Raw genomic sequence first — 15944 nt, 5'->3', positions numbered from 1 at the left:
TTTCATAGAGTGCATCAAAAAATCTCAAATTTTGACTGTTTGTCAACCTATTATATGTGCATCATTGGCACAAATTTGGGCTCGATTGATTAATGTTTCGCAAAGTTAGAACCGTTCGGGTGAAACACTGTTATTTAGACAACTAATGTTTGAACTGTCATATCTCGGAAACCAGTGAACCGAATTGAATGAATTTTTAAACGTTTATCAACAATATATTGATACTTATTACGACGTTATAAAATGTATCATTTTCTTACGGCGAATTAAGTTACACCGGGTTGAAATTTTTACCCATATAGAGGAAAATAAGTAAAATTTACAATACAACCACAGAAAAATACTAAATGTGTTCTTTCTTCAATCTAAATAGGCTCTAATATATCTGATTAGAGATAAATTGAGAACAGAAGTGGAAAATCTTTGGATATCAACGCTAAAATTTTTTGACATTGATGTAAAAAAATTACATTTTTTTCTAGAAAAATCCAAAAAGTGTCAATCCATGATGACTTTTTTCAACGTTTAAAAAGTAGCTATGTTTTAATAGTTTGTGAAGCATATACATATTGTTAGTATACGTTCAAAATTTCATTCAATTCGGTTCACTGGTTTCCGAAATATGACGGCTCAAAAATGAGTTGTTTGAAAAATAGTGTTTTACCCGAACGGTTCTAACTTTGCGAAACATTAATCAATCGAGCCCATATTTGTACCAATGATGCACATATAATATAATAGGTTGACAAACAGTCAAAATTTGAGATTTTTTGATGCACTCTATGAAAAGTTACAGCATGTTGAATTTTTTTTGTGGGAGAAAAAAAGTTGCCTATCCCAAACATTTTGGCCATCCCCTGTATTTTAGGAAATTGTCTGCACCCCACTCGATCGCAGTTGTGGAGGAGTGGATCAACTCCAGTAAACTGGAACTGGTTCACCACAAAACTGAGTTGGTGGTTGTTAACAAACGAAAATCAGAGCAGCAAGCAGTGATCTGTGTAGGCGTCCTACAAGCGGCGCTCTACAAGCTTGAAGTTTGTATGAGAAAACTTGACCAAATGTATAAAGAAAACTTTTGATATAACTTTAGTTTTACATGTTTGCCGCTAGGTGGCGCTATAAGCGTTCAAACCTTTGGTATTCTTTTAGATGACTATATGCCAAACAACGTTTACCAAGATTGAAAAGTGATCCGCCTGTTAAAAAAGTTATACCCTACGCAAAGTGTGGCGAAACTTTGGGATTTCATTATTGATATTATTCCTTACCCTGAGGGTGCGATGTTCACTAGCCCCTCACCGAAGCAAGGGGTTGTCCATAAATGACGTAGCTTTTTAGGGAGGAGGAGGGAGTCCCTGAAATTGGGAAAAAAGGTTTGTCAATCATGTTATTCATAAGTGGATAACCTGATTGCCTCATTTTTTTGAATTATCTCCTAACCCATTAGTCTGCACAGTGGGCCTGGCCATTTTAATATTTGTATCACATCTCTGATATGCTGCAAATATTAATGATGACAAGAAAATATCAGAAGAAATTTTGATATTTCCAGGATGCTTTTCAATACTGGCTGTGCAAGCACTAGATTAGATTAGATTAGATGTCTTAAGTGGGATACAGTATATCGAGCATTCATCCATTATACCAGGAACACTAACTGGCCTTAAAAAAGTTGGAAATATTCATTTTGTATCTTGTTACAGCACTAAATAGCTGGTGATGGATCGTTTTTTTTTGGCAAAGAACACAAAAAAGTTCAGCCATCACAAAGTCTGGTAATGTAAGTAATATAATTGCTTTCAAAAATTTATTTGTAAGTTCTTGTATATATCAAACATCTGCAATGGAGTAAGAGATCAAAATAACACTTTTGGTTACAAAATTGACATTACATGTCATTAGTACGAGAAATTCTTACACTTCGACTTCAAAATGTCTTACAAATCGCTCCCCGCTACTCCCCGCGGAGATATTCCGTTCAAATGTTCGTTTATGTATGCAGAATCGGTAAGGAAAAATGCAACTGATACGAGCTGCCAAAACAATAGCGCCATGATGGTATATGTATAGTCGAAATGTATGAAATGTATGTTCGAAGAAATCGGTAAAAAATGATAATGTGAAATTAAGCCCTGAATCATATTCATTTAGGCTAAAACTAGCAGACTACTATGATTTGGCAATTTTTGCCGGGAATTTTCAAATCTGGACCACTGTGTAGCGTGATCCCATGGCACCCTTGACAAGCATCCACATTGACGCCGTAAATTACATTCACGGCGTGGAGAGTTGCTTTCACAGCTCGCTCACGAGTTAAGCATGCGTGTGCGACCCTTATGATATTCGGCAAACTTTCAGATAAAACTACAAGGTAAAAGTCATCCATACATTGTTTTTGATAGCCTGCTTATGAACTGAGATAGTAGCAAGTAAATGTAACTCTTTGCAAATGGTGAATGCCATCCCTGCATGTATCTATTGGATAGTATAGTAGAGCCACTAATCTGATAATCGCAAAGGAACATAGACTGATTTCATGCACATACCTTTGGAAATATAACGTTGAACATATGGATGTCGAAATCGTCCACGCGCCAGAGGTCGTTTTTGAAGGATATAATTTTCTTTCAATTGCTTTCAATCACATTTAATCAAATTTAACTTTCAAAATAGTACTTTTATGGCTGAATAAGATCTTCAGGAGTTCGTTGGTTCGTCGGACAAGGACGAAAAAAAATTTTAACTTATAAATTAAGACCAGTCAATCAAAATTCAACCATCGCGCAACAATAACGACAATGTCACAACCTGAATTTGTTGCGACATTCTACCCAATGCGACATACGTTTGTCCCAACTTGAACAGAATAGGACAAAGATCGTGCACCATGAGTTTAGAGATTTTTAAGCCTTGCATTGTGATTTTCGAGCGGTAACTTTGAGTCGGTAAACACTGCAACGCTGCTGAAGATGTATCATCAAAAATATTCGATTTTGGGTTAGTAATAATTGATTATTCACGAGTTGAAAAGTACGCAACAAATTCAGCTTCCATTTTGTCTGCAACAAAAAATTTCGAGATCATGTTATTATCTGTTACCAGTTGGGATAAAGAGTTATCGCCGCGTCTCCTTTGTTGCTTGTTTTGTGCCTCTTTTGTCTGACAATTCTCTTCACTGATTAAGACACATTTTCTGAAAATTGAATTATTTGACAAATGATAATTTTTAGAAAATATTATGTTTTAAATATGAAATTGTTTTTAAGTACTTAGTATTTGTACCTATCATAAAGGTAGGTTTATATGCCTTCATCGACAAAAAATGTTTTGAAAAATGTTCAAACAGTGTTATGTTTTTTTATTAATTTATCTTAAATACGGTTTTTAATATGTAGCACCTTTTTTAGTTTTTGTTTCCTAAACATTTGAAAATTATTATAAAATATAGTTTAAACATGGCGTATTAAAGAGTACATATTTCTTCATGGTTTCCATGTGTTTAAAAGTTTTTATCTTAGATCATTTTGCCCTGAAAATTAGAGGAAAACTTGATTTTATTTTGAAATTGATAACAATTATAAGGTATCCCATATACGTAACCAATGAATATTTTGACAAAAATTTTAGAGATCCTGTATGACAATGACCTCCTTATTGTATCCTAATCCAAAAAAGTTTAATTCATTAGGATTATTTCATTAAAAATCATCAAATACCGCAAAAAAATGGAATGTTGCATTTTTTCATGAGTCATACTGTACTTGATTGAGTTTCAGAGACTTCCAGAAATCCACAAACAATCTGTTTGACCAATTTTCGGCAATTAGTTCAATTGGTTACAAGAATGTTCCAATATTTTTACCAAAGCTTTCTTCTGAAGTTCAATCAACATTTTTCCCACAATATCTGTAAGAATATACCAAGAGGGATTCCTGAAAAAATCTCCGGAGGAATACCAATCCGGGAGAATTAATGGAGTAATTATTACAGGATTTCCTGGAGCAGTTCATAAAGAAATGCCTGTAAGAATTTAATGAGAACCACTGGGAGAATTTCTGAAAGAATACTTGCAAGCATTTTTGAAGGAATTGCTGAAAATTTTTCACAAGGAATGTCTGATAGATTTAAAAAAAAACTTGCAGAGTTTTATGAAAAAATCGTTGGAGGATTCTGAAGAAATCCATGGAAGTCATTCAAAAGAAACCTTTGGAGAAATTAGCAGATTTTCTATCGTTTTTTTTTTCTAAGGGAATTTCCAATTTATGATATTCTGGAGGAATTTATTAGGTTTTATAGCGCAATCCTATCAGAAATTAATGGAGCAATCTCTAGGGAACATGGAATAATTTTGGAAGGAGTCAATGGGAGTTTTTCAAGAGATGTGTGAGATTTCTTCTTTCTTTAGAAATATTGACAAGATTTCCTGAATGATAATTTTGGTCGAATTTCTGAAGAATCTGTGAAGAAATCTGTGGAAGAAAAATGTGCCGTAACGTGGGTAGATCACCTTGAAATGGTGCGTTACGGCTTAAGATCTACCACATTAAATCTTAATCTTGCCATTTTCCCGACAAATGTAGCCAAGCTTCTGTAGGAACGTTCCAAGATTAAGATATGATGTTATTTTGTTTGTGTGTTTAGTGTTTACTAATAATGATAATCTTGTTTCGGGTGGATTCAGGTACGTTGATCATATGATGCAGGAATTATCGTAAGGTATGTAACCGTTGAAAGTTAACCGTTAAAATAGCTTATTCAATGAAAGATGTTAATACCGTTTTCTGTTCCAGATTTTCGCCCACTCTGTCCTGGAGCGATCAAGATGGAAAAACAAACCAGATGAATTATGCAGGAAGCTGTCTCAGCATAATTAAATAATATTTTGTGCGCCAAACGTATCTTTTGGAGTTCACCCTTCCACTAACAACATCCAAATTCCAGTGACATCTAGGCCTGAGAGATCGTAGAGCTGTCTACATCTATCTTAGGATGGTTTCTTAACCATCCTTTCCCATCTCTCAGCAGTAGCAAGGACGTGGCCAGGACGGTTTTCGACCATTGGAAGATTATGTCATACAATTCTTGGAAAAGTATCGGTAGGAATCCTTTCTGAATACATTCCTATACTGCCTCTCTCGGCATGCCAGTCCCATGTTGTTTCTAATGCGAATCATAATTTTGTCTCTCACGAGTTCATTTAAAATAAATTTGATATTTTTTTCGCCTCATTTCACAGCTTAATGTTCCACGAAAAGTTTATGCATGAATTGAATACATTTTTTTATAAACAAAGGGAGTTATAGTGTAAAACGTAGGCACTTTGAAAAACAACATGGGACTGACATGCGAAGAGGGGCAGTATATAACTTCCTGAAAGCTTCTCTGGAGTAGAATTTACGAGAGGAATCTCCAGAAGAATTTTAGATTGAATACCTTTTTTTTTTTAAAGAATCGCCGAAGGAGTTTCTGTAAGAATTTTGGAGGAATTCTTTAAGATTTTTTCAAAGAATTCTGTTTTTCTAGAAGAATTTTTGAAAAAAAAAAATCTGAGAGAAACCTAGTACAAAATCCAAAAAATGCATATAATGGAATTTATGAAGTACATAATATTTATGATGATCTGCTTAAACTACACACATTTCATTAGGTATAACTAAATTTTTCAAATATACATCCAATAACAATCTTAAGTGTTTTATCCGTACTAATTTATAGGTTTCAAACCATTCTAGACCTCCAGATAGGCCGCTTAGGGTTGCCAGTTTTTTAGGTAACATTTTGATTGCCAATTAGTGTTGAAGAGGTCTTGAGAACCATCATAAAACATTATACCTATTATTTTGTTTTTATGATGGTTCTAAGAACCTCTTCTGGTCTGTTTAACTAAAATTGTTACTTGTATTGCATCTTTAGCGCCAACAATTGGGTCGGACTAACACGTGATACTTGTATTATATATGATACACGCTGTCAAGAAACTTAATGCAAGGTTATATTGAACGAAAAGAAATAGAACTCATTTATTCATCAATACTGGTAAATACTATAGACCAAGTATCACATGTCTGTCCAATAATGAGACAACGTTGCGTTTATACGCAAAAAACGTTGAGCACCACCATCTCCACTAAAATTAATGTGCTATTATGATCAATCTAACGTTGCACGAAGAAGAAGAAGTCAAACAATTCAATTGACTATGAATTCGGAATTCAACAAATAAACTTTAAAATTAAATTTTGTTGCTTTAAACGATTTACAGACCAACATCTCTCCTTTTTTAATACCATGCAACGATAGATTGCTAATACACCAGGCTGTTTTTTTTTTCGTTTTTGTTGTATACAAGTTTTGCTCATATTTCCAGCTATAGGCATTTGCATTTATCTCTGAATGGTTTGTGCTCGATTTTATTTATTCAGCTGTGGTGGAATCACACTGCTTGGGTGTTTAGTTTATAGACAGACTAATCAAACATTAGTGCGCGTGATGGTATCAAAAGAGTGATACCTATTCAAAAACCATCGTCCATTCAAGGGAACCTATTGTTTTTCTGTGATCAACGTGCGATGATGGACCCGAAGACACATCTCGAACCCCGACATCGTGAACTGCTGCGGTCGGAAACCCGCTGGGACAGACAACGCCAGCGGAAGGCCGAACTGGACATCAACCGAGCCGGCCTCGGGGAACTACTGCACGAAGTGCAACAGATCGAGAATTTGTCCGGTCAGGATATCAAAGGCCTGGCGTCCAGGATCAAACGGCGCAAGCATGCCGACACCCAGGATTTGATCAAACTGAGCTATGGGTTTCAGCAGAGTGGCGACAACATTTCCGAGTTTGTCCGGATAACCGGTGCCATCAATGTGCTGGTGAAGGAATTTACCGGTCACGATTCGGACTTGCAGCTGTTGGCCGGTGAGTGCCTGTGCAATTTGACGCTGGGGGATGAAGTGTGCTGCGAAAAGGTGGCCACGTTTGCCGGGACGTATTTGATAACGTTTCTGGAAAATGTTAACAATAGAAGGCTGAACGTAAGTACTGTAATCTACTCTATAGTATTGATCAACTGTCATATAAAATGCAAGCTATATATTGTACAGTGCCGTATAATTACTACAATTTTTATTACAGCATCTATGCATATGGACGATACAGAACATAGTTTCATCCGGAAAGAAAGCTATGCAGATTCTCCATTCACAAGGTGTCACTGCTACGTTGACTCGATTGTTGGAAGAAACTGAAAATAGTGAACTACTCACGGAAGTACTACCGGCCTTAAGTTTGATATTGGATTATGACGACCAGTTTATAAGGTAAAAATGATATGTGCTGTTTAAATTGAACAGATTTAACATATTGATCAATTATTTTCAGTGTGGAGCAAATTATGGCGACGGTACTACCTCAACTAGTCACGAAAAGTCCTCAATCAGGGACTTTAAAACTGATTTACCTCGGACTTACGTTAACTGGATTCGAAACATTCGATACTTCGACAGCTCCACTGATAATTAGGCACTGTGTGGAGTATGTAGCATCAACATCCCATAAGAGCGAAAATCATACCGGAACTCTGCTCGTAGTACGAATTCTAACGAACCTGGTAGCAAAGAACGATATTAATTCGGAGCAACTACTTATAGAATGCCAGGAACTTCGGGTTAAATTAAGTAGTATTTTTAATTTTTGTTCCGAAAATGGTCACGACAAAATTTGTAAGGAATTACTCTGGATGTTTGGGAATGTCTACAAAAGCATTCCCAAGCAAGTGAAAGAAGAGTACCTATTGTATGATAATTTTGTCCATGAACTTGTAGTGCCAAAGGATCTGCTGAAGTCGTGAAGAGGGTGAAGAGCAATAAATATTGTTATTAAAATCAAACATAACCTGTGTTCCTGCCTTCGTTAATCACAACCATAAAATAAAAATCTTGTGTCACGTCACGAGTCAAGGTTTTATTTAGGATAGGATCTCGACTTCATAGTGCACAGGGTACTTTCACCAATGCAAAGAAACAAATAACTTCAGGAATTTGTTTCAAAAACAGCACTAACCTGGGCGTGTTAGTGATATACCCGATTTTTACAGTTGAGGTTGAAACACATATCAGTCATAGGATGCGTGTTTGTCTTCAACAATTTGGATACCGGGACGCAGATTTGCCGCAAGCCACATGGAAGCCCCTATTCCTCTTGCCTCAGTCGAGCCCTTCCCGCCAGCGACCATCAGCCGTCCCGGTCCTGCGTGTGAGATGGAAGACGGGGTCTTCCAAACTTCAACTACAGGCAAGTACTGGACTTTTTTGATCACCTCGTGCGCTGTACCATCCGTTACTTCTAGTGTAACTTCAATAATGCAAGAACGGTCATCATCTCCAATCATGACACCGGGACGCACACTTGCCATTAGCACTAAGGAAGCCCCAATTCCTCTCACCGCAGTCGAGCCCTTCCCGCCAGCGACCATCAGCCGTTCCAGTCCTGCGCGTGAGTTGGAAGAAGGGGTCTTCCGAAACCGACTTCTAGGCAAGTACGATTTGAATACAAGAAACTCGCTTCTTGAACCTTTTTCCATTTTCGAGGCCCCGGGATCTCCGGAACACGGTATTGGATATAGGCGCATCCCGAAGGACGCTCTCATCGACGCTCGATTGTACGACCAATGGAGGATAACGACTGGAGACTCCCGGTTGGCAGTAGCTGGTCCGTCATGGTCGCGTGATAACCTCACACTCCCCATTTTGGACTCCGTGGGATCGAAAAGGGTTTTCAAGGCCTCAGCTAGGCGGGGTCCTCCTGGTGCTGAAGTCATGGTCTTGCCGGAAGTAGCGAATACCTTCCGACACCCGATGACAGGTTCCTCCAAATCCTTGATAGCAAGGCGAGATCATCACGATGGTGTATTGATCTACTATCAAAACGCTGGCGGAATGAATAGTAACGTGGACGAATACCTTCTCGCAATATCCGATGGGTGTTACGACATCATCGTTCTAACCGAAACGTGGTTGGACTCACGAACTCTCTCTGGACAGGTTTTTGGTACGGAATACGAAGTTTGTCGCTGTGATAGTGGACCTCGAAACAATCGCAAATCAACTGGTGGCGGCGTTCTCATAGCTACCAAAAAGATGTTCAAAACTAGAGTTTTGAACAATGACGACTGGGATAGTGTAGAACAGCAATGGGCGTGTATCCAGCTTACAAATCGCAAGGTGTTTCTGTGTGTTGTCTATGTGCCCCCTGATCGAACCCGTGACACTGCCTTAATCGACACTCATTCCCGATCGTTAGCGGCGGTTATTGAAAAGGCCAATGCGGCCGACGAAATCATAATCATTGGAGATTTCAACTTACCGGAAATCTCTTGGAAATCGTCCTGCAATGGGTTTCTACACCCCGATCCCGATCAATCTAAGTTGAATGTAGGTGCATCCAAACTTTTAGATAGTTATAGCTCCGCCACGTTACGACAAATCAATTACATTACCAACGAAAATGGTCGCTGTCTTGATCTTTGTTTCGTGAGTGCTCGAGATGTCGCTCCAGCTATCTTCATTGCTCCAGTCCCACTGGTCAATCATGTGAATCACCATCCTCCATTAATCCTCACACTCGACGATCATTGTTCAAGCAAAATGATGACTGTCGCTCCCGTGTTTTACGACTTTCGTAATGCTGACCAGCAAAGCATTATTGAATTTCTATCTGCCATCGATTGAACCGCTGTCCTCGACGAACGCAATGTGAACAATGCTGCTCAGACACTCTCGCACATCCTGGGTCATGTGATTGAGCGACATGTACCTAAGAAAGCTTTCCTGAACAACAAACCGTGGATGACTCGTGAGCTTCGTGTACTGAAGTCCACGAAGAAAGCTGCTCTTAAGAAGTACTCGAAATATCGGACAGTTTCGCTGCGAGATCATTACAAGAGATTAAACACCGCATACCATTTGAGTAGCCGCCTGAGCTTCCGACGGTACCAGGAAAACCTCCAACGGAATCTGAGGATTCGGCCCAAGTCCTTCTGGAAGTACGTTAACAGTCAACGGAAAGAGGCTGGCTTTCCTTCAACCATGACCTTCAACGAAAAATTCTCCTGTGACCCCGATGACATCTGCCAGTTTTTTGCCGACAAGTTTGCCAGTACTTTCAACAATCAAGTCATTCCCGATCGTCAAATTCATCAAGCCGCTTGTAATGTTCCGTTAATGACTGGAAGTAGTCTATACAGACTTGACATCGACAACGCCATGATTTTCAGAGCCGCCTCGTCGTTAAAGTCATCGAGCAACTCTGGCCCTGACGGAATTCCATCCGTTTTTGTGAAGAGGTTCATTGAAAATCTCCTGACTCCTCTGCAGCCTGTCCTTGTCAAGTGGTGAATTCCCGTCGGTTTGGAAAACTGCCGTTATGTTTCCCGTTCACAAGAAAGGTGATCGCAGGAACGTCTGCAACTATCGCAGTATCACATCACTGTGCGCAATCTCCAAGCTGTTTGAACTTGTAGTTATGGACCCACTTCTCGCACATTGCAAACAATATCTGAGTGACGACCAACATGGGTTCATCTCAGGTAGGTCGACCTCGACTAACCTCTTGTGTCTTACCACGTACATTGCGGAAAGCTTTGCAGAGAGAGCCCAAACGGATATCATCTATACGGATTTGTCTGCAGCCTTCGATAAAATCAGTCACGCTATAACGATTGCTAAGTTGGAAAGGCTTGGTGTCGGCGGTAGTGTTTTGAGATGGATTAATTCGTACCTCGTCGGTCGTAAGCTAACAGTCACGTCGAAGGCTCCGTGTCGAATGAGTTTCCGGCTCCATCTGGTATCCCACAAGGTAGCCATCTGGGGCCACTACTTTTTCTGCTATATTTCAATGACGTCAACTACGCAATTAAAGGCCCTAAACTATCATTCGCGGACGATTTGAAAATCTACTTGAAGATTTGCTCTGTTTATGATGCAATACGTCTTCAGGAAGAGCTCAATATTTTCGCAGATTGGTGCGATTTGAATAGCATGGTCGTTAATCCAAACAAATGTTCCGTAATGTCTTTTTACCACATTCGCCAGCCAATCATCATCTCATATAAGCTTAATGGCTGTGAAATTCAACGTGTCGACCATGTGAAGGATTTGGGAGTAATCCTTGACACTCAGCTGACTATGGTTCAGCATATATCAACAATAGACGCAGACGTGTCCGTAGAGAACCACCGGTCTTATTAACGTCTTGTACATGGTACATTTGGTGCGGGGGTGAATCTTTTTTGACTGCAGATTCTTCTGTAGCCCGTAGTGGGCACGACTTCCACTGATGATGCGCCTTCGTATTTCACGGCTCACGTTATTGTCAGCCGTTAGCAAGGAACCGAGGTAGACGAATTCTTCTACCACCTCGAAAGTATCCCCGTCTATCGTAACATTGCTGCCAAGGCTTGTCCTGTCTCGCTCAGTCCCACCTACCAGCATGTACTTTGTCTTAGCCGCATTCACCACCAGTCCGGCCTTTGCTGCTTCACGTTTCAGGCGGGTGTACTGTTCTGCCACCGTTCCAAATGTTCTAGCAATAATATCCATGTCATCCGCAAAACAGACAAATTGAGCCCGGCTCGTCGCATAACACCTTCCAGGGCGATGTTGAATAGTAGGCAGGAAAGTCCATCACCTTGTCGTAGTCCCCGTCGAGATTCAAATGAACTGGATAGTTCACCCGAAATCCTTACGCTGTTCTGCACACCGTCCATCGTTGCTCTTATCAGTCTAGTCAGCTTCCCGGGAAAGCTGTTCTCGTCCATAATTTTCCGTAGCTCTGTGCGTATAGGGCTTGCATAGAAGCTTCTGTCCATATGTACAACACAGTAACTTGCTTTTTGTTCATTTGACTAGCAGGAGAATGTTTGAGTTTTCTGATTTTCTGTTAATAAGAAGGGAATAGTTCTTTCAATCAATGAACTTGTCGACTTCATTCTTCAATATAGTCACTGGTTTTCATCTGATTCTTTTCTTTATTCTTCACATATCAATTTAACACATTTTCTTAATCATTTAAACTTCTCTATAATTGTTTAATTTTGTTATATACTACTTACTTGTGTACGTTTCTTTTTCATCATTTATTTTTCTCATTATCCAAGTTTTATACAATTTGTACAACTCTATCAATTAATTAAACAACATTTTTCTTCTTTCCCACTTATTCTCTGTAGTTCTGTAATATCCACGCTATACTACCGCCGCTCAAATTCAAATGTCTAGTTTCCCTTCGGTTCTGCTTGTTTTGGTTTTTGTTTATGGTAACTCTCTACGCTAGATTACGCTTCGATATAGCAATTGTGTAACAGTTTTCCTTCGTTCGACCGCTAGTTCGGCTCAAAACGGTTGAGATGCATGTTTTTTTTTCTTTAATTTTTTCGTCCTAGTTAATTTGTTTTCCTTAATCTAGCGATAGATTTAGCTTTGTAGGAGCTACTGCTGACTTTTCCGATTCTCAAGTAGTACATTTAAGCTGATAACATTTTTTACTTGATGTTCGATTTAACGCTCTGCCGTATCCACTGACTGAATACGCTTTAACATTTTCGTTTGATTATTTTGCTAAGTGTTACATAGCTCACTGTAGACTCTAGTTACGATGATGATCGTGTCAATTTGTGGACTTGATTTTGGACATCTAAGTCAGTTGTTGTAGTTGATGGTTATCTCAGGGCTTCAGCTCGAGGAGGGAGCTTTCGCAGGATATCTGGCTTAGTAATCAATATCCTTTTCGCATCGGTTGGTTGAAACGCGGTTTCTCTGTTGTTGAGCTGAGCTGTTTCTAATAATTCTATTTCACTCACTGAAGCATATATTTTTATTTTTTTCTACATAATCTTTTCGGTTGATTGACGGATTTTAAGCTCAATTGTATTGTTACTTATTTCATGGTATTTGTTTTTGTTTACTTTAAAGGTTGCCACAGTAATAATCAATTAAATAGACTGGAAGGCGATCTAGTAAGAACTAGTTTAAGGCTAAAATGACAGTTACTGAAGTGTGTTTGGTTTGATAGTTCTGTGAATAGATTTGATTATTCTTTTTTAATCATGGGAAATATTCAGTGAGAATAAAACGAGACTCTATTGCATTACATAAATTGTCATTTAATGACTTACTGCTTTGCATTATTATAATTCAACTATAACAATTGCGCTCTATTTATCACCGACTTTTTCCGTGTATGATTTTGCTTCTGTTTATTCCAGTTGTAAGCGATAGTTAATGATTTTTATAATGTTGAAGATTCTCTTTAGTGATGTACATATTTCCAATATCCAGTATGCAAAAAAAAAATCTTTCAAAAATTCGACCGAACATATGTTTATGTCTATCAAAGGTATTAAGGCACACCGGGGCAAGTTGAAACGGGTGGGGCAAAATGAAACACGAAGTTTTGAAATAGTTTTCAATAAAATTGGGAAATTTTTCTGTCGCCAAAAGATTGTTTGAATCAAAAACTATATGTTACGGCATTTAAGCTGTTTTCCATCATTAGAAAAAACCCTGTTAACCCGCTGTTTCATCTTGCCCCACCCGTTTCAACTTGCCCCGGTGTACCTTACCAAAAAAAAAAACATATTTTACTATGTTCAAGTAGATATTCAATTCATACTTAGTTTGGATTTTCATCCACAACTGTCACAAAACACGCCCTGTAGTACAATTTGCGCTGTTTGGTATCTGAAATTTAAATGCATTTATGACTTACTTCCTGGAAAACATTGAGAAGAGTCTTTGTGCACATACAAATTGACAATCCACTACCAAAATAAGTATGCCATTTCCTGACAAACAATCTGACATTCGTATGTACCTACTTGCACAGAATCAGTCCTAGAAGGCGAGCGATTGCATAGTCATGTCTAGAATTTTGTCATTCTTTTATTATCAAAATTCCTTTCTTTCTCCTGTCAATGCGTCCCGTGGCCGGTAATGGAAAACTTCATGCTTTTCCAACTTTGATCGTCGATCGGATTGCTATTTTGAGATTTTTTTTACTAATAAAGTTGAAATTGGCTTTCGTTGTTTTATAAAAAAATATAAATTGTTTGAACCTTAGATTTTCTGGCTGTTTTGAAGGTCCAATTTAATCGCATGTAATAAAATATCTACTGTTTGATTGGTTTGGTATACATACATCACTATAAAGTATTTCATACGAAAACATCCCGTACAATGAACGCTCCGTAGCAAAACATTTTTTAGCATCCCACAGTAAGGCATGTCCCAGAAACAAAAACAAAGTAGAGTTTTCGATGAGTTTTAAGGTGTTGTCCATAATGTTCTTCTAACCCGTCTTCTGTCAAGTCCAGCTTGATGATTCTCCATCTATTTCGTACCACTTTCGTTCTCGGATCCTAGTTTGATAGATAAATGTAGTTCCAACATTTTCAATTTATATTTTCGTCGTCGAATAATGCCTAGTTTTCTTTTTTTTTTTACTTCTAGAAAAATTGTTCCACATTGTTATCTATTACCTCTACTATTCTTCGTTTGCGCTCGTTTGAATGAAACAGTTTGCGTTTTGATTCAACCTAAAATCCTATTTAAAGCTACCCTTCTTTTCGGTCTCGTATCTACCAAGCGTTCAATATTATTCTTTTTCGGTTTCAATAGATTACCACGCACTGCTTGGACATCATCTAATTCGACGAAAGAACGAGTTTTTTTTTTTCAAAATACGTCCGATTGCAGCTACCCTAAAATAGTTCTGAAGCACATTTAAAACACCGTGGTTGGCCTGCTCTCTGCCGATTAGAGCTATTCACTACTGCTGCGTAGAGAGACGTGAAGCCAGACATCTAACAGTTCTAAGTAAGAAAGTCTAAATTGTTCCGCACATACAGTCCGATCCAGTACTTTGAAGAGGGGGAAAGACGTGATTTTCCTTTTGGTTTTCATTCATGGTGTCTACTCAGTTTCACTTTTAATACGACTTTTATTTCTCTTTGATTGTTACGACCACTTCATTACTTGTTTGAGTTTTGGCATTAGGTTCGATTGTAAATTGGTTGTAAGATTGTGGACCCAATCGCTCGTAGATTTACCCTTCCTCTCTGTCTCCGATATTGCTATAGCTTAGAGTTGCTAGAATTGACTTTTCTGATTATCCTTAGTTCCCAAAGTTTCTGTGGTGTGTGAATGAGTGTTCTATGATGTTGATTCGTATTGGTGTGTGAATGACGAAGATTTTCTTTTTGTCTTTGGTCGTATCGTTCGTATTGAAGGCAATTGAGTTTTTGTTTTTGCTGTCGTATCTTTTGGTTGAGCACTTCCGTATCCTATGTTTTGCGAATTTCGAGATACTTTCAGGTTTGAAAATTGAATAATTTCTACGCCGAATACACTACACCTCTAATAGTACGTATAATCTACTGGTTCTGGTTCTTGTGTCCTTATATTTTGGTTCTCGAAAGGGAAAAATAGTCATTCAATATGAATTTCGATTCACTTCTGGTTCTTCTGCCATTCTTTGTATTAGCATAGAGAAGATAGTCTAAAGATTTCTACGATAGTGTAAAAGATGGAGAGATTGAAATGTAAACTATGCAGCCTAACTTCTTGTAGATTTTGTGCTTCATTTCTAAACATTTTGATTAGATGGATTTATTTTGCAACCTTTCCCAGGTTTTAGTAGATGATGTGTAATTTTATGGCGACACTGAATCACATAAATGATAATTAGAGACTTTTAAATTTGAAATTTGCAGTAAATGTTATTGCTGAGATGTTTCGGATGCGTAGGCATATGACTTCTGATTTTTTTTTTCCAGTTTTAAGGGGCTAACGTAAGGGTTTGGGGGGAGGTGTGGGGGTTTACGCGCCATACAAAAATATTTGGGTTCTCATACAAAAAATCTTACAAGGCGGGGAGAGGGTGTC

General features: G+C 38.3%; 1 protein-coding gene across 1 annotated transcript; it reads left to right on the top strand.

Annotated features, from left to right (window-relative positions):
- The first annotated feature begins 6525 nt into the window (after window positions 1-6525).
- Window positions 6526-7899, top strand: LOC109407320 (uncharacterized). The gene is made up of 3 exons (XM_019680314.3): window positions 6526-7040; window positions 7141-7325; window positions 7387-7899. The coding sequence occupies exons 1-3, from the start codon at window positions 6573-6575 to the stop codon at window positions 7853-7855; spliced, it is 1122 nt and encodes a 373-aa protein (XP_019535859.3). The 5' UTR covers window positions 6526-6572; the 3' UTR covers window positions 7856-7899.
- The last annotated feature ends 8045 nt before the right edge of the window (window positions 7900-15944 follow it).

The sequence above is a fragment of the Aedes albopictus genome, chromosome 2 (genome assembly GCF_035046485.1).
Source record: "Aedes albopictus strain Foshan chromosome 2, AalbF5, whole genome shotgun sequence".
Lineage (NCBI taxonomy): Eukaryota > Metazoa > Arthropoda > Insecta > Diptera > Culicidae > Aedes > Aedes albopictus.
The sequence above is the reverse complement of the archived record's forward strand: the minus strand, read 5'-3'. Positions and strand labels throughout refer to the sequence as shown.